This window comes from Brienomyrus brachyistius, chromosome 3 (genome assembly GCF_023856365.1).
Source record: "Brienomyrus brachyistius isolate T26 chromosome 3, BBRACH_0.4, whole genome shotgun sequence".
In the NCBI taxonomy this organism is placed as follows: Eukaryota; Metazoa; Chordata; class Actinopteri; order Osteoglossiformes; family Mormyridae; genus Brienomyrus; species Brienomyrus brachyistius.
Window position 1 is genome coordinate 13,140,090 of NC_064535.1, and position 27,887 is coordinate 13,167,976.

Below are 27,887 nucleotides of genomic sequence, written 5' to 3' on the forward strand. Positions count from 1 at the left end.
AAGGTCCCCATATTATTTAACCTCTGTGTTGATCTTGAATTTCTGACCGTTGTAATTGTTGCCTGAGGTTGACTAGGATGTGAGCTTAACAGTCAGAGATGCATAAAGGAATATTGGCAAGGCAAAAAAACAGCAGAACGGTAATAACACAGAATTATAAAGTTTACTTTATTTTCATTGGTGGAAGGCTTTCAGTTTTTCAACAATAAGCTGAACCATGTATGTTACAATTTTCCATACAGGGATGCCAAAATGTCATTGTCAAGCCTTTGAAGTTTCACAGATATGAAAAAGCCTCACATTAGTCATCATTTTGTAATAACTAGGTAATAGTAGCACTTATGTATGGTTCTTGCATTGTTAAAGCTTTTTGTGGACATTTAGATGATAGAGTACAAATTGAGCTAAAATCAAAAAGCAAACCAGTAAAGAAGGACTGTGAGACACCATACAGAGTCACAGTAATTCTTAAAATGTCCCAGTGAAAGAAAGAACACTTAAAGTGACTTAGAAGCAGAGATCTAGCACAGGACTTTGAAGTATTCCATCACGGTGGTCAGTGTGCTTCCCTTCACTGCTGGCAGTACATTATTGCTGCACTCAGCACCATTAACACTGATACATGTAGACTCTCATTTGACAACTGGGTCATTTCTGATCCACCTCAGGGTCTAACTAGTTACATTTTGTATGCCTTTAATAACCTCCCTCATTTCTAACCGTAACTACTTAATACGAGGTCTCTCTGCTCAGAAACATGTGAGTTATTAATACCGTGAGAAACATCACGAACGTCTGAATGTCAGAGCGCATCTAACAATTGCATATTTCATTGTGACCTTTGTGTCCGTTACCCAACGGATGTCATGGGATGGGAGTTTCTGTTAGAGAAACCAGGCAGAGACACTTAGATGGATAAGGCAAGTTCATAGATCTGACAGAAGCAGATACAAAGACCTTGAAAACTGCAGTGAAGTTCTGTGAGTATGTGACATGCATGTGGAGAGCTGAACAGGTTTCTTTGATTGCCAGGTGCTGTCCCCAGTGTGGATGCTATTATGATTGCCATTCATCAGTAGCTACAGTGTATAGTTATGTAAGGACACAGCCACTTGTTGGCCAGGATCACATCGATATTTTCTTTGCATCAGCATGCATTTCTTTCGCAGTACCACATGTCTCCAGATTCCCTTAGTGTTTCCCAATCAGGTCTTCGGGGGAACCACAGTCAGTCCATATTTTTGCTCCCTCTAAGCTCTCTGCCAGACAGTCCATATTTTTGCTTCGGGTAGAGAACTGAAAGGGAGCAAAAATGTGGGCTTTCTGTGGGTCCTGAGGACCGGATTGGGAAACACTGTCTTAAACCAGTTGGCTACAGTCCACTGTCTATTGACCCACCACCATTCAGTGCTTCAGTGTAAAGAAATGGCCAATTTGATTAAGGCAAAGTGAAATGTGAAAAAAGCACACAACTCCACTGCTGACGACGTAACATTTACACACACTTGTCATTGAATAAATGTTGAAATTCCTCCCTTTTAAATGGTACATTACATTAAGCAGCTAAAGAATATTCATTTATAAGATGCTATCCAGATGTTTCTAAAATATGCTAGCTAATTCTTTACTTATACTGGATGGTTTGTGTCCCCATGTCAACCGCAACCATCCTCACCTTGTGTGCTGCCTGTCATCCTATTCTGATTTTCAGGTTCAGCAATACTACATTGCAAGGAACTTAGAGCAGATTGATCCAGATAAGCAATACTGCACGTGACACAGACCTGTTCGGTCTCAGCAGATCTGCAGCATGTTGGTTTTCTGCATTTACAGACGGCCGCGATCAGAGATGGGTGACAGCACCGGTTGCAGGGACTCCTTCCAGACAGTTGTACAAAGCTGCTTTCTTCTGTGCACTTCAGGTGGCAACCAGAGCTAAAATGACTCAAGAAATCCAGGGCAAAAACAGGTAGGCTGCAGAGCAGCTCAGCCCTGTCAGAATATGCAGAGGACAGTGCTTAAGGGTGTTAGAGAACAGAGGCGGCAGGGCTGTGTGGCACGGTGCAAAGCGGGGGAGTCTGCTACCCTGTCATCCATCTGTGAGCAAAGGTCTCAGCCGCTCACAGAGACAAGCTGTGGGCCGCGGACGCCGAACTCCGCGCTCGCTGCACCACCGCCTGGCACTTCTCCCGCTTCAGCAGTTTGTTGTTCTCAAACAGTCCCTCGCTGCGTGGCACTCCATGAGCCCCATCTGGGAATGTGAGCAGCCCTGCCCGGGGGTCAGACACACAATGGGAGAATACATTAGCATGCCAGGCTGCCGATTGTGCAGTTTTGGTCATAAGTTGAATGCAGTGCTGTGTTAATGACAGGGGGAGGGTCAATATGAACCTCCGCGACCCAGTACGGCAGAATCATCACACTTGTGTTTTACTGCAGCAGCTCACGTTTCTCAGACAATGTAGCTCCGACTGAGACCATGAAGCCATCGATAGTTCATAGGTTCCAGTAGGTAAACCCAAAGATCTCTAACAAAGCATTACCATATCCTTCCACCCGTCCGCCTTTGAACTCTCCTTCGAACTTCATTCCATCAAATCGACTGAAGACCCCGACACCCTGGAACTTCCCCTGTACAAAATCGCCTTCATACCTGTGACAGAGGTGGGAATGATTGTTAAAGGTCTGTCCTTTTTGCCTTTTTGTCATATTATCTCTCAGTGTGAAAGGAAGAAGGCAGCAGGTATACATGGTTAATAACCGCTCACTCTATGGTGTCCTACAAAAAATTATGGGATGTATAGTTATGAATAAAACATTGCCTTATTCTGAGAAATTAACAGTACAATAGCTAAGGATGGCTATTGAATTTTTTAATAGCACTGCCAGCACTGGTACTGTGAGTCTGATAGTGACACAAACACAATCCACACATCCACCTTCTAACCAGGTATCTAAGTCAGGGTCAGGGGGCCTGAACCTGGCAGATACACCTACTTTAGGGCAGGGTTGGGCATTTCAGGACCAGGAACTACAAATCCAGACCAAGATTTTGTTTCTACCAACCAGCTGAGTATAATGCAGCACAGTCACAGAGCGCTCAACTGGTTGGTACGAACAAAATCTTGGTTTGGATTTGGAACTTCTGGAGCTGGAATGCCCAACACTGCTTTAGAGATGCCAGTTATCCTGGACTGTTGGAGGAGAGCAAAGTACCTGGGCAAAACCCTTGTGACATGGGGAGAAGATGCGAACTCCACACACAATGAGTGTAGGTGGGATTTGAACACCTGAGGTCTGTGACTACTGGGCCGTCCTGATAAAAAACACTAATTTTTAGATTCCTGATCATGAGCAACATGACATCCAGAACAGAGTAGATGTTCATTTGCTTTCACCAATATAACCAAAGGAGTCATTGAATCCAATTAAATGAAAATTCACTGAGGGCTTTGACAGAAAAGGGTGAAGGGCTGCTTAGTGAGAACTTCAACTGCTGAAAATGTCTCTAATCCTCAGACAATTAAATCTGCCACAGCCCTTTGTCCTTTCTCCTGCTAACAGGTATTTTCTCTGTATCTGTAGAAAAACCACAACCACCATGCCACTGTCACAGGCCCCATCCAAGTCAAAGTGCTGCCAACTGATTAGGTTCCACTGTTTAGCCGTCAAAGTAAAATTACTTGTAACTAAAGATATTTAGGAGGTACAGTACTGTGCAAAAGTCTTAAGCAGCCAAAGACACAAATTATGTTTAATTGATCTTTATGTTGGTGTAAAACTATGTTATTATGCCTGTCAAAGTGTGTCAGCTTAGCCATTTCAGAACCTCTGCTAAAATCATCCTGGTATTTGCAGCATCCATAAAATACACCCATGTATTTTTTGACTTGACCGCTAGCACACCTCAACACGTAATCAATACCTTGCCCCTGAAGAGAGGTTTGGGAACCGAAAGGTATTCATTCAGCAAGATAATCAGTAACTTTCTGGAAAACAGGAGACGCTTCTACTAGTTTTTATTATGTTATTCTTAATTTGCAAATCTTCTAATGCTAAATTGTTGTTTTTTGTTCTGAGCAAAAGTGCACTTACTGCACAGATAAATAGCTTTAAACATTTCTGTTGACTGCCTAAGACCTTTGCACAGTACTGTAAGTTAAATACATGTGTGTTTTGCAGCATGTCAGCACAGAACAAAATTTGGAGATGCAGTGTTATCCTGCACCAAGTTGCTGAAGATGCGACTTTGCCATTAAAACTGGCGGCTGCAGACAGAGATTCAGCAGGTTTCTTTTTCTGCACGATTCTGTACATTTTATTACTTTTGATGCACTGCCAGAATTAGCAGCTGCTTCCCGCTGTTGATATTTTGGACACCAAACATACAGCACAGTTCAACCACCCCTCTGTCAGTGCAGCGTTGAGAGCTGAAGCATTTCGATCAATTTAAAACTGCAGCAATGCTAAGGAATGTCAACCTCTGTTTTTATGTATTACATCGTACAGATTACATTTGACTTCTGCACTCAGAGTACAGATGTTAGCAGAATCGATAATAATTGATAATGATGGTGTGTACCTGGAACCATCAGGAAAAGCCAAGACCCCACAGCCGTTGAACAGGCCGTTCTCGAACTGTCCTGTGTAACACGTGCCATCAGAGAACTTCAGCTGACCCAGCCCATGCCTCCGACCTATAACCAAATCACCAACGTTATCACATGAAAAAGAAAAATGTCCGTTATCCATGTGATGTGACCATTTCAAATTCGGTTTTCAGGTCCCATTACCTATAGCTGACGTTTTAAATGATAAAATTCAGATTTACTGCATTAGTGTGAATCACCTAGCTTTGTGAATACATACAGATATCTAATTCTACTTCAAATATATGTACACCATTTACATGTCTAAATTGAATGTCATTTTATAAATCCTGTGTACTCTCAGTATAGTCTTTATTTGTACAAACAGTCTGAATATACATCTCATAGTTGGTCATATTTGGTCATATACTTGGCAATTAGCATTATTATATGTAGTCCTGAACTCTGTTACTATCCAGTGTAAATTTGACATGTGATCTGTGTTGATCTGGCACGGTGATTTTCATAGGCATCCAACAAAGAACATTTCTAACAGTGCAATAAAGCAGTTGGGAAAATACGCATCTATTGGCAAATTCTCAGCTCAGATTCTAATGGCATTCATACTTTAGACTGCCATGCCTTTAGACCTTTAGGTCTGTTGCTATGAAAGACCCTTGAAAAAACTTCTATTTTAATCCGTCATTCCCGGTGCATGTAATGCCTCTCAGAAGGAAGGGCCATGTCCATGCCACACTTTCCATCTATGTAGGAGTTGTATGTGAGGAATGTGAAATGTCCTGCCTTCCTTCCAATCGCCGTGGTACTCCTCCCCGCTGGAGTAAGTGAAGGATCCTCTTGTCAGCGTCATACTCTCAGCGTCCTGCCTGTAGCCAGGAGACACATGACTCAAAGTGAGCCTGGGATCGAATGAGTTAAGTGCAGCGCACCGTTTGTCCTTAGTTGACTGTAAATGTACAGAATCGAAGGCGGGCATCAAGAGACTGCATTACAGCAAAAAAAAAGAACATTGGACAATTAATATGATAAATAGCACTTCTATTTTTTGAAACTATTGATTATTTCATGAGTCACGCATTTATTAATGTCTAAGAATCAAACATGAGCGCGCGTGTGCGTAGCTGTAAGACATCTATATATATTCACCTCCGAAAAATGACTATTACTATCTCAACGAGAGACCATAATAATAAAGTATCGCACGTTCAATGTATCTTCTCGATTTACAGGACGAAATAGTATGCCGTGATGTAATGTTGTTACAGTAATGCTAAAAGTCAGGTCCCTTTATGTCGCCGGCGTATCACTTATCGGTCACAGGCAGTCTAAGCATTATCTGTAAAGGCAGTCTGCTCCTTTTTTACATTGGATTGGCATTTTCTTTACCTGCTTAATGTGTATGAGACTTCGGACTCATGTAAATCCTTAATTTGGACCAAGGTATTGTGCGGAGAAAGAAAATAACTCTTTCGCTGAAGCTGGTGACGATAATGAGCTTCTCAAGACCCACCTCCTCTAGCGTCAAGGCTTCCCAATCATCTTAAAGCGCTGGTGTTTTATTGGGCGCTTTCCTTCGTGCTCTCCTCCAAAAGTACTACGATTCTATGTGTTAAATCTCCATACCTTGTAAATTATCATCCCCAGTCCCAATACTGAAGCCTTGCTTATTTTAATTTCCCAGGTATATATATCTGTGCTTGCTTTTTCGTTCAACATGCATAGAAATAAAGGGTTAATAGTTGGTACTATCATGTGACTTTAACAATTTGGTGAGAGAATTCTTTTTCTGGTGATGCTGTACAGTCTTCTCATCCGCTGTAATACAGTAAGGACTGTGCCCGTCCAAATTATTTGAAACTTAAAATGTTAATAATTATGTTAACATAATTTGACGGTAATCGGTGACGGTAAGACAACACAGAATAAAAAAACACAAGTTTTATATTTAGTATTTCTTGTAATATGTGGTAAGGTGCTGTAAACTATATGCACCCAGCCATAGTTTTCACTAGAAATTAATGTCCATATTTAATACATTACTTGCGATCCATATGGAAATGTTTTTTTTTTTTTATCATTTTAGTTTGAATAAATGTTCTTTTCTCCGTTGACGGTACGCTCTCTGAGTTGTAGTTGTTTCAGACAAATGCTTTAAATTGGAAAAGGTAAGTACCAGTTCCGTCTTGGTATTTAGTAAACCAGCAAATTATAAGAGGTGCCAAAATCTGAAGAGAAAAACCAGGTGCCAGTACTGTGTGATGGAGAGTACTGGCCCAGCTCAGTCACATGTTTTAGGTGAAGCTAGAAACTATACATTCTGTTACACACTTCCACTAAAATGCACTGTGTCTTTTCAGTAAGAGCCAATGACCCATCCACCCATTTCCCAAACCGCTTATCCTACTGGGTCGTGGGGGGTCCGGAGCCTATCCCGGAAGCAATGGGCACGAGGCAGGGTACAACCCAGGATGGGGGGCCAGCCCATCGCAGGGCACACTCGCACATACGGGCAATTAGTCCAATTAGCCTCAGCATGTTTTTGGACTGTGGGGGGAAACCGGAGTACTCGGAGGAAACCCCACGACGACATGGGGAGAACATGCAAACTCCGCACACATGTGACCCAGACGGAGACTCGAACCCGGGTCCCTATCGGTCTTATATCTTCTTATCCAAGGAAGCACAGGACACAAGGCTGGACTCTCACACAAACAAGGGGGAACACGCAAACTCTACACACACAAGTATTTGTTAGTCTACAGTTGCCTGTAGTCCAAATTACCATAATCATAGACTAGAAGACAGCCACATTATTCTAAAGTGCAGGGAGAAATCAGGGGACCCAGAACAGCCAAATTTCCCATACAGAGAGCTAGGGCAGCGATTTTAATGGCCAACCCTGGAGTTGTGAGGGTTCAATGCCATACACTGGACCAATGTGCCAACCAGAACAAGGACATGCTCAAGAAAAGTAATGAACGTGACAATAATACTAATGCCTTCAATTTCAGACGTAAATAGGTCCTAAGGTTTTACGGTCAAAGGCAGATTTCACGTATCATTGCTACAGCCAAAAGCAATAAATCAAAAACTTTCGAGACGTAGAAACCTGAAACACTCGCAAGCACGCGCGCGTACTTAAAGAAAAAAAACTGGAATGACGTACAGTAAAGAAACACCGGCAACGTGCGCGTCCACGAGAGGGGGCGACAGAAAATGGCGAGTCGGTGTAATAAGGAGCTATGCACCATCGAGAGGCGCGGCTTTCGGCAGGAACTTGATTCGTGGAGACATAAACTCACTTACAGTGTAGGTAAGCTACTATGCAATTATATATAGAACGAAGAGCAGTGCGCGTATATGCAGTGTTTTGTCATGAAACGTCAAACAAAATCAGTTTGCAACCACAGGGAGCAGCATGGAGCGACCTTTTTTGTGTCGCATGGCTGTCTTTTGAAGTAACTGACTGCTCGACGCGTTTGGTGTTTGCTTTTGTCTTCCAAATAATACCAATGTAGCAGAGACTGGAAAACATGTATGTCTGATTACGCGAGTGACTGAATTTTATTGTAATTTGTTTTTATTTATGTGACGGCAATATACAGATCACGTGAGCGGTGGCATTTTTGAGCCTTCGGCCAATTAGATGAAGTCCTTCCACGCGCGCTCCCCGCATATTACAATTATAATTTGCAAGTTGGGGGAGGGTTCTTGAGAAGTAACATATACCCTGCATCGACAATGCCAGGTGCTACGTAGATGGCGTTACTGACTATGTATTTTATGGAAGATGGCTAATGTCGCCTCATCCTTTAAGTGGAACTGACATTCTCGCGTCAGACTGACACACCTGAAATAGATCCAGCGTTCAGTATGACTGATACACAGACATGCTGGAGCGCTTGAAATATTTTTGTCATTGCATGCAAGATGTAAGGCACAAGGCCAAGTTTCCTTGTGGCTAAATTGTAACGGAAGTGTGGACTTTTGCCTAGACAGACCCGCCCCACATCCCCGATAAATTTTGTTGACTGGAGGTGGACACCACGATAAGTAATGCTGCTGTCCTAGGCCTGCTGTCTGTACTGACATAAATGTGAGAAGTGGTCAGGTTTTCCTGTTGTATTCTGTAACATGACAAGTAACACTATCACACTGACGCCTTTACCCTAAAGTGAAGTCGGTATACAAATATTGTTAATTTGACAGCAAAATAAAGAACGTAAGCGTTCAGTGACAATACAATGCAATGCTTTCAGAAAAGTATATACAATATGACCAGCGTACGGTTCCTGTATTTTATACGGTCACATACCGTCATACATCTAACCTGGCTTGTCCTGACCAGGGTACATAGTTGAAAGTTGCAGTTGTGAAAGCATACATTTTGTTTATTATTAGCGGTAGGTCTGTGAATCATTTGTCCATTGCCATGGGACTTGTATCCAGTGCGCACGCTGGCATTCTTCCAACCGCAAACGGGCGCCCGTTCCGATCGGCCAAGCGCGTACGAAAGCGGCGGTGGTGTTTCTCGGGCACGAGTATGGCGCTTTGTGCAGAGAAGCCGCCCCTGTCGGATCCAGGGACGCAGCTCTCCCTGCTAGTTTACATACGTATAGTTATTTTGGTATGCTGAGTAATGTTCTGTTTTTCCAGGTATTGTAAGTGCTCTAGAGGGACTGTTTCACGAAGAAGCTTTTGAAGATATATATATTTGCTCCAAGGTAGGAGTGTTTTATGTTTTAAATTTTTCTTTAATCCCATTTCTGTTGACATATGCAGATATTAATTGTGAGCATTTTACATCATGTAGAGTATGGACACTGACCAATGAGTAATGATGACAGCGGAAAAATATTGGTTTACTACTGACGATTAGGATTAGTGTGTTTTTAAAGCCTAAAGAAAACCTGGTGGTCAAGGTTAAAACTGTAGCAGTATAATGTTTATAAGAAAGTGTTTTCAATACACAGTTCTGTTGTCACGCCAGGATGAAGTAGTTTACATAACAAATAAATAGGCCTACCATGCTTTGTGCTTAGTGCAATCTAACCTTTTTGCTGGATTACAGCTAGGATGAACCATGCCTTATGTAGCCTGGTCTGTTGTATTAATAAGCTTTTTGGTTAAAATTCAATGAACCATATCCACTATGATACAATGTATCGTATAAATTTTAGGGATAATGGTACTGAGTAAGCTAGTAATGCTTTTTGCACAATGGTTCTGCAAGTCAGTAATACAGCAGCCAGCAATATAATTCATGTAATTCATGTCAATCCATGTTGTCACAGATCCTTTTACATTGTTTTATTTGGGTGTCACTTGAGCACTCAAATTAAATAACCCACAAGATTTGTTCCGCTCTCATTCAGTAGTTCACAGTCCAGCATGGCACCAATTGACTGACCCCACAAAACACCCCCCCCCCTGTGCAGCTGTATGAGAAATTTGATTTTACTTGGATGTATGTATAAGACACACAAATGTCTGCTGTATGGAGGCCAGTGCTAATCCTCCTTCAGATTGCATTGCAGAACAGAGGCATGCATTGTATAGAGTTTGGTGACTTTATTTTAAACCGTGAAACGGAGCTGACAGAACCAGAACATGTGTGTCCAGCACAGCCAATGGGGCATAACATTTTTTTTGAAGGTTTGAAGGGGGCTATAGCCCTGAGTAATCGGAAATCGGAACTAACGGCCCCCATGCTGCACGCCACTCCAACATGTAGAATGTGCATTTAAACAGATGCAAGTATGATCACCTGTGAAATATGTCGAAAAATCCAAGGCTTTTGGATCCTGCACCTCCTCAGTATTTTAAAGACTGCTGTATTTTATCAGTAGTAGGCCTAATTAAAGAGAATTAAATAAGTTAAGGCGATTCTCTGTATAATATCTATGCCATGTACAGGTTATGTGACTATAAAGTAAAAAGTATTTTATCTCCACGCTGTCCCTTAAGGATTAAAAACTACAACGGTACGTGTTGCCCTCCGCATTTAAGTGAAGCCCCCGGCCAGCAGCCGGCGTCTGACCTGCGCGTCTGCGGCTGAAATGTTTTTGGGCTGTGTCACTTCGACACATTTTCATTCGGAGTGCATTCGGCTCAGATTCCTTTTAAACATAAAATGTAGGAGAGTAAAGCGGAAGCAAAACAGCCGTAGCCGTGCCGGTACCATTTACGGTGACGCTCAGGTAGGCTGCAAGCCAGTCGTTCCGTCATCCGGAGGGTTTTCATCCGGGCAGCCGCTTCCGGTAATTACGGATGTTTTCTGGGCTCCGTGCTTTCGGATTTGAAATATTATACCGACATCACCCATTATTGTAGAAGAAAGGACTATAGTCAGCGTTACTCTTGTCTTTAGTGGAAAGACCGGCGCAGTGACGCCCCCTGCCGGCAGCTTATCGCCTTTCCCAAACACATGCACACCTGCGTCTGGCGTGTAACCAACTAATGAAGCAACCGTACGGTGATCCGATCGCTAAACATAGGAAGTCTGTATGCATACATTTCTCAACGCTTTAGTAAAATTATGTAAATATTTGTTTTAATAGATGGGTTTTACAAATGGCAAATGTTTAGCAAACTATATGTTTTGCATAAAAATTGAGCGTCAGGACGGTTTTCGTTTGTCCTGCGTTAGTTTGGTTCCTTGAGTAATTAACGAAGAAAGTGGTAAGAAGGCGCGCTTCAGAGAAGCTGGAAAGAGAAGTGCGTGTCGGTCTTTTTTATGTCCCCTGGTGCTGTTTGAACGGCAACGTCGACCTTTGCTCTGTTGTTACCAAGTTGCCGTGTGTGTGTGTGTGTGTGTGTGTGTGTGTGTGTGAGAGTGTGAGTGTGAGAGAGAGAGAGAGAGAGACAGATAGAGATTCTACGCCGGAGGGTTAGCGGCGGTGCTTGGTGCCACGTTGGATAGCATCGTCAGCTTGTGAATACGGGCGTGGGGTTCACTTTGATGGGGGGGGGGAAAGAGCATTACAGCCGACTATTTTGGTGAATGGAGGAGTGGGTAACCGGAAATTCTCTGAAAGAATGCATTGTAAGAGTAAACAAGTCTTTTTCATTACAATCATGTTAATGTGATGTATATTACCTTTCTGTCCACTTCTCGCAATGCTGGATTGTATCTGCTTGCTTTTTTAAAAAAACAAATTTTCTTTTATTTTCATTTAGGAGCACTTTTTTGGTTCAAACAACCAACACGACTACTACTCTGGACAACCTCACCATCAAACAAGCAAAACTGAATAATAGACTGCCGAAGGAACTGCAAGGCTTTCTGAATGCCACCTTTTACAGTGAGTGGATTTATAAAGTGACGAGTGTATTGATGGACTGTGAAATTTCACGATTTACTGTGTTTAGAGAATGTTAATCTGCGCCTGTAACGTGGCTCCTTATTGATGTCATGAGTGATAAATGTGAGGTTCCTCACGTTATTCTCTAACTGATCCTTGCCTGTTTACACAGCGCACAGTACAAGCTTTGTTGCGACCGACGTTTCTCTAGTGGCTCGCAGAGTAACGCGGCGAATGACCTGGCAGATTGCTGGGGACTATACCTCAGAAACCAGCTCTTCTCAGGACTGCCTTGCCGCCAGCGTTGCCAAGGACCAAAGCCTGCCTGCCTCCTTGTGAGTCTTCGCCAGCTCCTCTGCAGAATCCCATCCTTGGCGTGCTCCCAATGGCGGACCAGGACTCTCCTCTGGATCTCACCATCAGGAAGGACAAAGGGGAGCCAAGTGGCCAAGGTGAGGGAGGTTGCTCTGCATTAGTGTCCTAGTGATCAGCTGGTAAAGCATGAATGTTCATAACAGCTGGCTGATTATGTCAAGGGGATGCACCGTGATTTAGTATAGTAAAATCCTGTTATAAGGGACTTCAAGGGACCTGGCAAAACAGTCCATTATATCCAAAGTCTGTTATATCCAGAGTTGCTGTTTGCCCAGAACACAACTACAGGACACCATTTACTCATGCTACACCCCAGCAGACACACTTGTGGTATAGATTATTATATTGTACACGTAGTAATCCAACTTTACCTGACCAGATGTGTGACTATTAATAATCCTGACTACGTATCTGCGCTGGATATCACCGGCACTCCACGCACCTTATAGGTGGAGCCTGCATGTCCGTTATAGCCGAAAAAAACTGCAAGTAAAAGCGGCCCTGGAGACCAACTTGTTTGTCCGTTATAAGTGAAATTAAGTGCTTTTTCTGAATGTTCTTAAAGGAGCACGGCTGGGACCAGCAGACCTCAACCGTTATAGAAGATATAACGTTCTAAGCAAGTCCATTATAATGGGATTTTACTGTAATGTCCAAGTGAAGTTTCATGAACTATGTTATGTATTTTGTGACTCCACTAGATGGTGTTCTTGGTTTAGGGCTCAAAGCATGTCCCCAAGTAAACCAAGAGCACCATCTAGTGGTGTTAGAAAACACAGCAAATGGTTCATGGGGGGAGGGAAACAAATACTGACACGTAACAGTAGTAAAAGAAGTAGATCTTGTGAACAAGGTAACTCCAAAAGTATTTAGATATTTTTCAGACTTCCCAGGATCTCCGTATAGGTGCCGATCTGGGACCTATTTTGTTTTGAGATGTATCACACCAAATTGAAGCAGTGTCACTTAGTGGTGGCACATGAAAGGACAACAGACACCCGATTACACTGAGACAAGTTGGGCAACGTTCTTTTTGCCGAGTGTTTCGGATGACGCGGCTGTATGCTGCTGACGGCAAATTTCTTTCAGTACCGTGTTTTCTGTCTCCTGTGCAGATGGGGTGCTTGATCTGTCCACCAAGGGGCGCTTTAGCACATCCCTCCCAAAGTCTGCCAGCAGCTCTGTGGTGCCTCCAGTGAAAGGGTAAGCAAGCCCCTGTGCGCTGCTGAACGCTGACTTACCCTCATGGTTCTGTCTTCCTGTCTGTCCTGTCTGCTCCTCAGTTGGAAGCTGCAATAGAGCCCTGCTTTTGTCATGTGCTTTTAATGAAGGTTTTCAGCCTTGTCTCATGTTTTTTACATTTCACCAAAGACTTGTGGGCAACAAATAAATATGCAGGGACCCCTGCTGGGCATCTGGCTTTAACACAAGATTGACTGATGGTTGCTCATCAGTCAAAGAGTATGTTCGTATGAACACAGTTGATTCGTCCAAGGTGGAATAGTTTTCATTGAACACAAACTGCAGTGTTTTGCTTCGGATATGCTGGAAGCTCTCTGGTGATGAAGTACATGATTTTTAGTTTCGATTTCTGGTGGAAGTTCCTTTCAAAAGTCAAGTATTTGGCAGCGTATAGTTTTTAAAATACTGTGCATTTGGCTAGATATTGAGGTAAAGTTGTCTGTTATAAATGTGCGCGTAAATTCTGTCATATTATGAGTAAAGCAAAGTGGGTATTTTGCTATTCAGAGACTTCTGTGATGAAGTAAACCATAGAATGGTTATAAGGGGCTTTCGATCAGCCCAATAGCAGCAGTGTAGCATCCGTACTGTAGGTGTGTGTGATCTGCCAGGTTGTGACACTCTGTCCTCTGGTGTATGTGCAGTATGAGCTGTTGTATGCTATCAGACGACACCTACTGGCCCTATCCCATTGGTGCAGTTTGGGTGTTGACTACAAATGCTTGCCTCAATTCATACCTGTATATATTCTCTGCAACCTGCCCTGGAACATGTGAGGGTGTCCATGGACTCCAGTTTCCCATTTTACAGTTCATACCAGCCGTTGTTCATACCGTGAAAGATGTTTTTCCATCAGGCGGGGGGGGGGGGGGGGGGGCATTTGTTTGGCTTTATCTGCGTGCTGTATGTCTGTGAAGCTGACTGATTGGGTCAGTGGGAGGTTCCTGGGTGCTTTTCTGGGGACTCGCTGGGACAGGAGTGGGCCGCCCAGTACACAAGAGCAGAAAGATGAGTGCCCTAATGGTGGGGCCCGAAAGGCAGCTGTTGGGCCGGCTGGGGTCAGGAAAGCCTCAGACTCACTGGGTGCATCTTTGACATAATGGGGGACCTGCTTGTACTTTAATAAAGCAAGTAACTTTATGCCATTTTGGCCCCTCTTCTCCGAAACATGGGTCTCTGAGAACCTCATCAGTTATTCAGACGTACATCCTGATGTTGAGTGCAGTACCTTCCTGTTGCTGGTCTTCTGGCTTGGCTGCCTTTTTGTTTCACCCCTGACTGGAAGCTGATATCATTTAGGATACTATGAAGGGGCTCCTGCAGTTTGTTGGCTTGGGAACACGGTTGTATGTGAAATTTAGATGGGATGCGTGTGCAATAGGAAGTCATCTAAGAGTGTCTGACTCTGATTCTACCTGTAATCTAAAATCTTAAGAAGTCACGAGGATGGTTTTTAATCCAAATAAAAGCAGTAAGTGTGCCAGTTTCTGGCCATTTAGTGAAAATGCTGAGTGCTTCCGTTATCTTGCCTACACCACTGTGCCTGTACACCTATCAATACACTGCGTTTTAAAGTTGTCAGGGTGAAAGTAATGTTGGTAGGAGTGTGTGATTTGACAATATTAGATAGTGAATGATTAAAATCCCTTTAATCCCTAGTAAATGCATTTACGGAGAGATTGAGCACTGTGGAACAAAAACATTCTATCAGTTGCAGCTATATGGCTCAGACATGCATCTAAAGTTGTCAGCCAAATTCGTTTTGACACACCAGTAATGCGGTAATAGCAAACGGGTAGTCTCTTGGATTTCTTCCCCTCTCCCTTTAGCGCTGTTGTGCCAACATGCAACACATTTCGTATTTGCCAACGTGGTGGCAAGGATGATACGGAGGAGTTGGTCCCTGAAAAGAATTCGACATCAGTAATATGGAAATTGTTCGGAATTTCCGAAATTGACACTGCGCAAACCAGTTATTTGGTAGCAGTCATGGGACTTTTACAGTACACAAAAAGGTGAATCCATACCGAGTGTGGCTGTGAGACGAGGGAGTGGACAGATGGCTGTGGTAACAGAGACCTCTGTTTTGTCTCCTATCTAACTTACTGCACTGTAATGTTTTTTACCTGAGATGCAGCAGCATCTCCCTTCTGGTCACAGTGGCTTTAATCCAGGGGCCCTTTGGACCCCCAAGGCCAACCTGCGCTATGGCAGCTTTGCTTTTTGCTGTCAAACTCTTATTCCCTCAGCATTTCGCAGGTAATGTTGTTGTCTTAAAAAACCAAAACATTGATGTTTTTTTAAAATCTCATTCCCATTTGTCTAGTAGATGCCTTTGACTAAAATTGTGTCCTGATTCTGTTGCCTTAGACTTAGACTGTGTGTGAATGGAAGATGGATGCACTATTATAAATGCAACCAGTCTGTCTATTACACTGACTGATACACCTAGGCCTTTGCAGATGGGCTGACAATGTAATCAGAACGAAGGTGAAGCATCCATTACACCAGCATGGGTTGATCCCCTTAGGATCTTCTGTTTGTTTTGACGTTGTCTGTAGTGTGTTTGTGTCAAGGTGCCCCCCCCCCCCCCCCCCCGCCACATTCTGCCTTGTGCTGCCTGCCCCCCACAACCCTGTGCTGAGGAACCAGAGAGTGGATGCATGTTTTAAATATCAGTAAATGTAATAATAGTAATAATTTGAGGTCACCATGCATGAAAGTAAAAAATAATTTTATATATATATATATATATATATATATATATATATATATATGTGTGTGTGTGTGTGTGTGTATATATATGTATATATATATATATATATATATATATATATATATATATATATATATATATATAAAAATAAATAAAATATGTGTATGTATGTTTGGGGTTGCTGGTTAAGCAGTGGTATGGTTGACCTTTTCTTTACAGCAGCATGGTTTGTTTTTCCAGTGCAAAGATTTTGTAATTGTTTTTCAGAATAATAGCCGTACTTGTTGTGGACATGTATGGTGGTGCTAAATGCTTTTGGTATGTAGATGTTCTCCAGTTAAAATGTATGCTTTGCATATCTCATTCTAAGAAGGGTGGCAGCTCTTTCATTTTATGGGTCACTCCTGTGTGTTTAATAACACATCTCTTTTCTTTGTCTTTCAGGAGTTTGCATTTGGCAAAAGCAAGAGATCTGCAGTCAACATCCACCCTAGAGCAGTTCATGGCCAAACTGTGTCTCCATCACCAGCAGCAGATTGCAGATGCCCTGGGTTTCCTGAAGACTGAAGTTAAGGCTGTTGTAGCGCCCCCCCGAGCCCCAGATCACACAGATTCCAATCCAGCATCCCAGCAGCATGCAGCCATGGATGTAGAAGGAGTGGACAGCGAGAGAGGACCTACCAGCATAACGGGTTGCAGAAGCTTGGTTCCAGAAGAGCCCGCTCAGGGAGCGTGTACATCCAGTACCGCTGATGGACTCTCTGCTCAGCAGAAGCATGCCAACACCCTGTATCTCCATGGACATTGTTCAGAAGACGGGGGAGACTCCTTATTGTCACTGGACATTATCAAAAGTGCTGACGGAGAGAACCGTGTCCATAGTAACGTGTTGAATGCTGCAGGGGAAAAGTCTGACAGTCTGGTTGAAGTGAATTTGTCAAGCTCTTCTCACCCTGTGGAAGGCACTTTAGAGGAGCGACAGTGCAATCCTAATACTCCCTCAAGTAGAGGTGGGTCTCATCCTGTGACACTTGATTCGTCTTCAGTAAGGCATGGTCAGGGTTTCTGTCCTCTGCATCTCACAGGACAGACAGGCTCTTCTGGGAATACCAAAGACTTCTTGGCTGGGCCCTACCCTGTGCCAGAGACCTCAAAGACAAGCTGCGCTATTTCCCCTAGGAAAGCTCGAAAAAGTAGGAGGAGGCTTTACCCTCTGGCCCGGGACTTTTCTGTTTGTCGGGTCGATTATGATGGCCATTATGACATTGTGTACGTTAGCAAGCCGGTAACAGAAAGTGAGGTCTGTCCCCGGCACCGCTTGCCCCTTCGGCAGAATGCCAGGAAGAGCACGCGAGGTCACACGTATTTAGATGAGATCTGGCAGTTGAAAACGGTCCGAACGCTCTCTTTAAAAGCTAAGGACAATGAGAAGGGTGACTGGCCTGCTCCGATAGCTGCAAGTAACACACTGGTTACCCCTGTGCAAGTTCCTGGTAAGCCAGATGGTGTCCCTCCAGTAGATATACCACTTGCTGGGGGCTGTGAAGAGGCAATCAGTCAGAACGAGCCTGGGGAGGAGCCAGCCGAGATTGTAACTGCCGAGTGGAACAGAATAGCGTTCACAGATTCTGAGTGTCCCAGAGGAGGCAGCCCGACAAGCCACACACAGAATGAGGAGCAGCCTCTTGCTCCTGTCAGGCATCAGGATGCGGTACTTGACGAGCAGGAGGTTTTGGATCCCACCAGCATCATGGCACTTCTCGAGGATGCCAGAGAGCAGTCGGATGACCCTGGTGGGCATGAAAATGTGCAGCCGCCTGATATTCTGCCGCCTGATATTCTACCACCTGAAATTGAGGGAGCACCAGCTCCATTTGTGTCAGATACCATGTCGACAGAAGATGGGCTACTTGATTATGCTGAGGCTGAAACGTGTTTGCAGGAAAATCAACCCACTGAACCACCGGAAGAAGAGATACTGTCAAAAGACAACCCTGCTGTAGAAAGAGAAGAGGGAGTTCAGGCAACAATGGATGAGCTGGAAAAACAAGGGAATGAATCTGCCTGCCTGGAAACGCACAACATACTCCATGAGACAAGCGAGGTGGAGATACCACCACCAACTGAGCCAGAATCTGCTACGCTATTAGTGCAGCTTGAGAAGGATGGAGCATTGAATGAAGAGACGGTAGTCGTGCCGGTAAGCATAAGCACAAAAAAGGTAAATGAAAGTGATGTTGCAACTCTGGATAGGTGCTTGCGAAGTACTAAAAAGACAAGCTTGTCTGCGTTGGTGAAACTTTGCGATACTGCTGAAGAAATGCCCGAAGCATCAGAGGAGGATATCTCAGAAAGCCCAAGGCAGAATCTCAGAACGCATAGAACTGCAGATGTGAAACAGAGGGACGAGCCTGGCCGAGTGTTGCGCTCCTCTTCTGTAGGGAAAGCCAACACTGACCAAGTAGAAGGAGCCATACAGACAAGGAGCCGGCCAAAGCTGACATTGATAAAGGGAGGGGTGAACGACAGTGGGATACAGGTCAACACAGGGCCCAGCACAGAGATGGAGAGCCCAATGGTAGCCAAGGACAGCCGGGAGAGGAAAGCAACCATGTCCCCACGCGATTGCCTGAGGACAGATGCCAAGGTAGCTGGTGCCATGGAAACGTGTGGAAAAATGCAACTGAGAAAGGACAGCGAAGGTGTCTGCGCTAGTGAAAGCTTGAGCTTGATGACTTCAGGTAAAAATCACTTTGGATCCAAGCAGCTGCATAGTCTGGACTATCTCCTGAAAACCAGGCCAGAGAAGCAGGCACTGAAACAGAAGGACACCGATAAGTTTGGCCTGTGCAAGATGGAGCTTTTGGGCTCAAGCCCTCATAAGTTTGTCGGTATCCTAAAAAAGGAAGAGAACCAGCAACTCATCAGCAGTCTAAATAACAAGTATGACAAAATGCAGAGGGGCTGGATTCAGATTGACAGAGTGGGTCAGCACATGACAGGTAGACCCAAGAACAGGGCAGACCGACTGAAGGAGATCTGGAAGAGTAAACGGAGAGTCCGAAAGGTGAAGTGTGTCGGTCAGCTAAAATCCTCGCCGGTGCACATGCTGTTTACGAAGACTTTTGACCTGAGCACTATCTGTCACTGGTTTTTACAGACCACTGAAACGAAATCACTTGTGATCACTAAAAAAGCTAACACGAGACTCTCATCAGAAACTCAACTTTGTTTCCATGGTTCCTCTGGCATGCCAGGTTCCTCTCATGGTGTTTTTCCAAGTTTGCAAGCCGAACGCTTAAAAAAGCACCTGAAAAAATTTGCTGTGGCATCCCCAGTGAAGAGCAATCCCAAGAACCAAAGACTGATATCTAAAGCCTGGGAACGGGGAGACTCTTGTAGCAGAGGGAGGGACATGACAAAAGAATTGACCAGAGCCACAGGCATATGTACAAAACGGTACAGTGAGCAGCCCCAGGAGCGTCCTGTACAGACAGCAGACAGTGTGAAGGCTGCAGGGAGAAGCCCGGCCTCAGCCAGGATCCTCCGAAAGTACTCCAATATCCGAGAGAAGCTGCAGGTCCAGCAACGCACGCTTACACACAAGGCAGTGCACAGAGAAGTGCTTCAGAAGCTAATGCCCCGGTCAAAGCCAGCAGCGGAGCAAAGGGAAAAGATTGTAGCTGTCGGGAAAAGCCATAGAGAGAGGCGGCCTCCTGCTTCAGTCAGTCATAAGCCTGTAGAAAAGGTCATCACCAAGGAGACGGGAGCCAAGAAAAGGTTATCGGCAGCTCTGAGTGAGAAGAACCATGACGAGCCAAAACGGTGTCTGAAAGTCAGCAGCAACGCTGACACTTCTCCACCATGCCCATCGAATTCAAGGTCGAAAAAGAAAGCTGCCGTGTCGCCAAGAGAGGCCAAAGTGCATGGGAAGGTGCTCAGGAGCAGTGTTCCAGGGCGTGGGCTCCCTGAACACATGGTAGAAGTTAAGCCATCTGTCCAAGACCAAGTGGTGACAAGGTCTCAGAGGAAGACTGAGATCACAGCCACGAGCAGCGTGTCAAGATCTGGCATGAAGCGAACGCTGGACCTCAAAGTAGCACCAGCCAAGCGTACCAGAGCATCGCATTTAAAATGAGACGTTTACGGACAGCTGGACCCACCAGGATCATCAAGTTTAAGATGGTTACAGTTGTGTTTGGGGGAAATAATGGATACACTTGACTTTATTTTTGCTCTGTGTGTGTGCGTGTTTTTTAAATGGTGACGGGGACATATTTAAAAGTGGTTTTGAAGTGATTTGAGTGTGTGTATCTGGTTGGGAACACTGGTCAGACTGCTGGCCAGAGATAGAAGAGGCTTGTTGGTGTCTATCAGAGAGCCAGCTGGGCTGTAGAGGCCCTGTCAGCTGCTGCTGATGCTGCTGCTACTGTTGAGGACTTGGATCCTCTAGTTTCCTGTTACTCTACTTGCAATCAGAGTAGGAGCATGGTTTTAATGAGGTGCCTTATTTATCAATATTTAAAGTAATAAAGGTGAAGCAAGGGGGAAGGCTTGCTTTTCTACTTATTGCACAGACCCACGATCCTCCAGGGGTTGGGGCGTGTCTTCCTACAGGGGATTAAGGCCGGTCCCTGCTTCCATACTTCACTTGACTTGTATAGAAATTTTGCAAGCAGGCCATCTTCCTTTCAGAAGGGCCGGGAGACACAGAAGTTTATATTAGCGATCAGAACCGTTGTTGAACTGTGACAGATATAGTATTGTGTACATTTTACTGTGGCTGTTTTTTTTGTGTTGATATTTCTGAAGTAGGTCGCATCTGTGACTTTTCAGGTCCTCGTCAGCAGTGCAGTGTCATTTATAATTGATTTTTTTTTTTTTTGTACCAAAGTGTGATAAGTACCCATGTGGCACAGTGAGGAATTGGGTTGCTGGGAAATTTGTTCCTTTTTTGTGAGAATGTGACGAGCGCACGTTGAACTTAACAGACCACCACCAGGAACAAACGAGTCCAAACAGGCTTTTACTCTGTTCTTGTCCCACCAATGTTTCGATACTTTGACTGCTGTGACAGGTTGGTCTCTGTGGCATCATGGGTATTTTATTTATTTATCTGGACTTTTTATAAGAGGCCAAGTATGATGATGTGAAAGCCTGTGTCTCAGCAGCCGCGGTGTCTGTGAGCATGGCCCTTCCCCTGCAGTGAGGAGGGTCAACAGGCCCCATCTCTGGGGCCTTGTCAGATGGCTTTCAGCGGCACAATAAAATGGCTTCCTTCATTATGTTTATTGGCGTCGTCCTTGGATGGTGCATCGCAGTACAGACCCCCCCCCCACCCAGTGTGAAAATGCTATGTCTGTCACCCGCACTCTCTCACATGCTTTTGACAAGTTCTTTTGTCCAGCATTTGCAGTTGGCTTGATCTTTAAGTAATACCAGACTTTTCTAAATGCCTGTTGGGCTTTTTGGAAGAGAATCCAAGTACACCGATGCCAGACGACATCAGGTAGGTGTGAAACACAGCTTGTGCATTTTCCTGAACAAAAAAAAAAAAAAACGGGTAGATGAGATGCGGCGAAGTCGTCCTGTTGGCACAAGCTCTGTTTAACTGCAACTCGCAATGCTGTTGTGTTAAATCCATCCTGGCTGAGCATAGGAAAGGGAGATGGTAAATGATACAGCCTTCCTGCTGAGGTAAAGCAGCACCTGCATGCAAGTGCTATACAGACTCATAATGCCTGTTGGAATGTCAAGTTGGCATCCCTGGCTGTGATGACGCTTCGCTGGCCACAGGCGTTAGTGTCTCTGTTAAAAACAGTGCCAACTAGGCTGTGATCATTTAATGATTGTCGGTTTCTATAAGGGCACAATCCACTTAAATGCTGCTTGAACATTAGCACGTTTCTTTTCCCCATTAGGAGTGATGTGTTGTGATCTGTGTCACCAATAGAGGGAGGTAAAGGCACTGCTCATCCTCTTGGCCTACAGGACATCTGCTGCACCATGCCTTGTACTGGTGGCACAGCACAGTCCCCCCCTTCCAACTACGGTGTGACGACTCAAGCTCAGAATTCTCTAACCTACAGAGTGGCTTTTAGTGCAGATCCTCAACTTTTCCTCCTCTTGTCGCTGTCAGATTATGCTTTGTTGCAAGTTCATATTAGACTGTGTTTTGCTACACATATATAGTTGTCTCAGACACGGTTGTACCCTCGAGGGTGGGGTATCACTCTCTTGGTTGTGTGTCTGCTGTACCCTAACTTAAGGGGTCACAGTGGAACTGGGTATGCAGAAAGAAATTTCAGTAAGCTGGTTAAGTAGGTGATGTATAGAAAAATGTAATGGCATAAGGGAATAGAGGTACATTGTTGTTGAAGTGCAAACTTAAAAAGGAGAGGGGAAAAAAGACTGAAGCATGAACTAGAATATTACATAACTTCCCACAGTAGGAATGGGAAACACCCCCCCAACATGGAAACTGGAACAGTCCATAACACCACAACTGAGAACAATCCAGGGAACAACCCAGGAGACACCACCCCATCACCAGGTGTGGTGGGTTGGCACACAAACCATTCATTCGCAACAGCTAAGGAGAGAATTTACCAGTTAGATATACAAGATGATTAGGAGGCAAGATTCAACAGGGGTACAGTGAGCAGTTTTAGCCAGGACGTCACCCCTATTCTTTTATGCCCTCAAAGAGTCAGGACTTCAGTTTTGTGTCTCATCCAAAGGACGGCACCATTTGTTTTGTTTTTTTACAGCAGTGTTCCTGTCACTGCATGGGGATCCACACTGACCACAGGATGGGCTAACCTGTCCCTGTACTGGGGCACTGGGATCCACACTGACGACAGGATGGGCTAACCTGTCCCTGCACTGGGATCCACACTGACCACATGATAGGCTAACCTATTGGCCACACCAAACACCTCTTCCAGCAGCAACCCGGCTTTCCTAGTTAGTCTCCAATCCAAGTACTGGCCAGGCCCAAACCTGCTTAGCTTCCTATGGATTACCTATTCTGAACACAGGTGGTATGGCTGCTGACATACTTATCAGTGATTTGGTAACTAGAATTAACTTGAGCATGTTGTTGGACTGTGGGGAAAAATGGGAGCACCTGGAGGACACCCCACGATGACATGGGGAAACCATGGCAAAGACTTGAACCCTGGTCCTGGAGGTATGAGGCAACAATGCTAACCACTGCACCAGCATGCCACAATCGCACCTCCCAAATTGTGACATTTACAACAGAAAAGATATGTTGGATTTGGATGTGTTAGACTTTATCAGAAATGTTATCTTTGAACCTCAATGTATTTAATCTAGGGATCAACTTTGTCATTGATGTCCCAACCATCCACCCTGCTTCCTCCACAAACCTGTCAGCATCTTTGTCCAGACTCAGAGACACTTCTAGCAGGGCCTTCCCTTTCTGTCTGAGTGCCTCTAGCTGGTCCTCTGCTGCCTTCCATCTTTGCCCTTGAACAGCAGCCTCCTTCTTTGGCTCCTAGTCCAGGCAGCTGATGCATCTGACCGCAAGAGTTCCTCAGTCATTGGGAGCTCCCCCGCAGGCTGACGTAGATGTATAGCCTAGAGAGGTGCACAAGCATGGTGTCTATCCTTGACCCCATCCCATCTGTCCTGACTCCATCCTTGCTGCCATCAACACACCAGCAGTACAGTGTTTAAACATCTCCATATTTGCCTTAAATATCTTAAAAATATATTAAATTACTCACTTGGCACTTTTCCTCCAAATATTTATTTTGTATTATTCAGACCAAATTATTCAAACATTTTTATTCTGAAAAGGAAAGCTTAGAACTCATCTGAAATCACTGAAGAACTTTTCCTGCGTCTTTTCCATGTTTGAGAGCGAGGCGCATGGTTTCTCCTGTATTTCGACAGACTGTTCTTCAGCAGCCCTGTACAGCCCAGGCCACATCGCTCCCAGCTGATGTTGGTGAGAACAAATAACTTAACGGAACAAAAGGACTTGTAATTAATGTAGCAGATTTAAGAATATGCATATACGAGCAGTTTAATTATCCTTACCATCCATTTTATTACCATCCCTGCAGGATGGCCGTAAAGACCATCCCCATTCCCGCCATTAATGCAGGAATGTTTTATTCCCAGTACCACAGATATCCGCAGTATTACCACTTCCACCATTCCCGCCCAGCCCTCTAGTATAGACCACAATTAGCTCCTCCATGTCGCCCAGCCTGCCCCGCGTGCAGCAGCTCATGAAGTTTCCAATTTACAGTCAGTCCATCTATGGAAATGAACACTGGAATGTACAGGTTCATTTGGTCTGCTGTGTGCACTGAATATAATGAGGATTTATGTCTCTTTGGCACCTATTAATGCTACCTGACTCCTGCATACAGTAGCATGAAATATTTGCAGGCACCTACCAGAGGGAACTGGCAGAGAGAAGGGGGATATCCCACCCAAGCTTCATGCCTTCTGTGCAGGAGAGCATCACAAAACTGGCAAGAAGCTACATCACATTTCCATACGCAGTGGGTGAATAGGAAAAGGTAAAAACAGCGATGTCCAGTTTCCCTAATATAAATGGGACAATCAACTGTACTTGCTCTGCAATAAGAGCATCTAGTGAGGCTGCTTCTGCCAAGCACAAGCAGTTTCACTCTAATGGGCAACTCATGTCACATGACTCGTTCATTTTCAGACAGCAGTGTCACTACAAGCCTTGCAGACAGGGCTGCATGTGATGGCTGGCTTGTCGGTAAGATGATAAACAGCAAGGAAGTATGGGATATGTGTTATGTCACAAGGTTATGACTCATTAGAGTAGCTGTAGTCACTGCCTGAGGCCTGCAGGGAACAGCGGCTAACCCCACAGTCGCTGGCTCCTAACCCTTCCCCTCACCGCCAGGGGGCAAAGAGGCACATGCTACCGCGTGATTAGCTGTAGAGCACACAATAGGGCACTTCAAATACACGTGGCAGTGTCCGGATGCAGCAGGTGGGAAACTTGTACAACCCAACCAAAGTTTGCAGCCTGACAGTGCTGTGCGCTGTGCTTCATTACGTGGACCAGCGGAACAAACTTTTTAGCCCCCGACCTGCTTGATTTGCAGTCATAATCTGGACTTGCATCACCACACACCTAACACACCCCATGCCACTCCAGCGGTGGCACCCCATGCAGATGTGATGTGCCGCTTGTGAAGAACACGAGCAATGGTGTACGTTTTACCAAGATCCTTTAATGAAATAGATATTTCGCCTAGTAGTCTTCTCATTTCCCGGAGCTCTCGTCATCTCCTGCATTGCTGTGATGGTGTCCCTTTGCGTCTGTAATACTGCATCCGTAAGGACGCGGCCACTGTTGGTTGCTGTCGGAGCACGTGGCAATGGGGTCTGCGTCTCTCGCGAAACTCTCTCGGGATTGGGTACACCTGAGTCGTCCACAGCAAATCCTGCGCCAGGTTCCACAACCACTGATACACAAAAAGAATTATTTTAAAACAAAGTAATTCCATTCATTTGTTTGATCAACAAAATGCTTACTTGCAGTTTTCTTTCAGAAGCGAAATGGCTTTACCTCACCTACCCCATCGGTATCTCCCAAATTCTCTGTCAAGCCACTGCATAATAGGACACCCACTATAGATGCCATATGCATGTCAAAATTTGAGTGTGATGTGGTTTTTCCCAAAACGAAGAAGAGTCACACAGGCCCTGTGCACAGCAAGGCTTTTCTACCCCTCTGCTGTCATCCATTTTGTTTTGTTTTTTTATTTATTTCAGGTGCAGTGGGTTCTGTAGAGCTGACTGAATTTACTACAGCACTGATGTGTTGCTTAGCTTCCCAAACCTTTGTGATTTTTTTTTGTGATCAAATTTTTATTAAAGAAAAATCACAGGAATCAAGTAAAAATTTACCATAGTATACAACAAACACCCCAACCCCCAACCTTTCCCCGAGACAGCCCAAGAGAAGCATACTTTCGCACTGAAATTTAGCCACCACAGAGAAAGCCCCTCACCCTGGCCACGCGGCTGCCTTTGGTCCTTCCTGGTGGTAAGATCCAGCGCCGCGTTTTCATCCGCCATCAGGAGTGCGAGGATGGGATTCTGTGCGCGGGCTAGCAAAGACGTCACAGGAAGACTGGTCCTTGGTAATGCTGGGGGGGAGAGGGATCTGAGAAGAGCCGTTTTCTGAGGTTTACTGAACACAAATATAAAAGCAACACAGAAAAGACATTAATAAATGTAAATCTGACAGTTGAAATGGATTCATTAGGCTTTCCAGGTCACAGATCTCCAAACAATATGATGGTTTGTAGAAGAGAATTCCCTTTGTGTCTGATGTGACCAGCATTTCCCTGTGACACATCACCTTAGAGTTGATTAGGTTGCTGATTGTGGTCTATGGAATGTCGCCTCACTGTTCAATCTCTGTGTGAATTTGTCTGATATTGGTGGGATCTGGATTACTGTGCTCTATGTACTGATCCAGAGAATCCCAAAGATGCTGAATGGGTGACATGTCTGGTGAGTATGCAGCCACTGTGCAGGTCTATGATTGGACAGGCTACCAAAAGCAAACGAGGCTGATGGCAGAGAAACCAGAAAAACATATACTCCTTGTACACCTCCAAAAATCGAAGTGTGGCATATACATTTTATCCATTCCACGGCAATCTGCCAGGTCATTCGCAGAGTTACTCCGGGAGCGAATAGAGACACGTGGGGCTCAACGAAGTTTGTACTGTGCGCTGTGCAGGCTGGCGAGGAAGAGTTAGAGAATATCGCGAGGAACATCATATTTATCACTCATGACATTAATAAGGAGCCACGTTACCGTCGCAGGTTAACATTCTTAAGCAGTAAAATGTGACGGCTTGACATTTAAAACACTGACTGCAAAAGGTGACATTCAGAAAACCGTCCGCTTGTTAATGCAGTCTGAATTATTCAGTTTTACGGCTTGATGACCAAGGCTTGACTTTTCGAACCAAAAACAGTGCTCAGTAACAGGGAAGTAAAACAACAATCACAAGGCACCAGAGAATATGCGCAGAAAAACCCAAAGACCAGCACACGCTTATCTTTGCAGGTTTGCCAAAGCTTCTTCCCTGGATGCTCGGCAGCCGCAGGTGTGTTTAAAGTGTTTCGGTCTAATTAACACTTTAGGGAAAGCCGACTAGCTGCCGAAAGAGGGCGCTACTGCTCCGTTCCTTAAACTGAAGATACGAGTAACCTCGGATACGGCGTTGCTAGCTGATTTATAATATTTTTAATTCAATATAGCGTTTGAATTGTAAAGCAGTGATGGCGTTTTAACGCTTCAAATCCGAAAGCACGGAGCCCAGACAACGGCCGTCCTTACCGGCAGCGGCGGTCCGGGTGAAAACGCTCCGGATAACGGAACGACTGGCTTGCCGCCTACCTGAGCGTCACCGTAAATGGTACCGGTACGGCTACGGCTGTTTTGCCTCTGCGTTACTCTCCTACATTTTATGTTTAAAAATAATTTGAGCCGAATGTACTCCGAATGAAAATGTGTCGAAGTGAAACGGCCCAAAACATTTCAGCCACAGCCGCAGGCGCACAGGTCAGACGCCGGCTGGGGGCTTCACTGAAAAG

General features: G+C 44.7%; 2 protein-coding genes and 1 long non-coding RNA gene across 7 annotated transcripts; 2 read left to right on the forward strand and 1 right to left on the reverse strand.

Moving 5' to 3' along the window:
• Window positions 1–154: 154 nt before the first annotated feature.
• Window positions 155–27,875, reverse strand: morn4 (MORN repeat containing 4). Of its 4 annotated transcripts, none has more exons than XM_049007065.1 (10): window positions 27,691–27,875; window positions 26,285–26,383; window positions 25,492–25,735; window positions 23,642–24,216; window positions 13,531–13,579; window positions 12,178–12,320; window positions 5,394–5,476; window positions 4,583–4,697; window positions 2,544–2,653; window positions 155–2,269 (listed from the first exon to the last, which is right to left on the reverse strand). In XM_049007065.1, exons 5-10 carry the CDS (start codon window positions 13,534–13,536, stop codon window positions 2,121–2,123), a joined length of 606 nt encoding a protein of 201 aa, XP_048863022.1. In that variant the 5' UTR covers window positions 13,537–13,579; window positions 23,642–24,216; window positions 25,492–25,735; window positions 26,285–26,383; window positions 27,691–27,875; the 3' UTR covers window positions 155–2,120. The 4 variants fall into 4 exon arrangements, with proteins under 4 accessions (XP_048863022.1, XP_048863021.1, XP_048863020.1 ...); XM_049007064.1 differs by having other exon boundaries at window positions 26,285–26,466; XM_049007063.1 differs by having other exon boundaries at window positions 26,285–26,466; window positions 27,631–27,875.
• Window positions 7,635–11,914, forward strand: LOC125738261 (uncharacterized). 2 transcript variants are annotated; one of them, XR_007396773.1, is made up of 3 exons: window positions 7,635–7,923; window positions 9,267–9,334; window positions 11,790–11,914. It is a non-coding gene; the product is annotated as an uncharacterized LOC125738261 (long non-coding RNA). The 2 variants fall into 2 exon arrangements; XR_007396774.1 differs by having other exon boundaries at window positions 7,636–7,919.
• wu:fc17b08 (uncharacterized) lies at window positions 12,095–21,529 on the forward strand. The gene is made up of 3 exons (XM_049007057.1): window positions 12,095–12,366; window positions 13,405–13,492; window positions 16,692–21,529. The coding sequence occupies exons 1-3, from the start codon at window positions 12,300–12,302 to the stop codon at window positions 20,383–20,385; spliced, it is 3,849 nt and encodes a 1,282-aa protein (XP_048863014.1). The 5' UTR covers window positions 12,095–12,299; the 3' UTR covers window positions 20,386–21,529.
• Window positions 27,876–27,887: the final 12 nt, after the last annotated feature.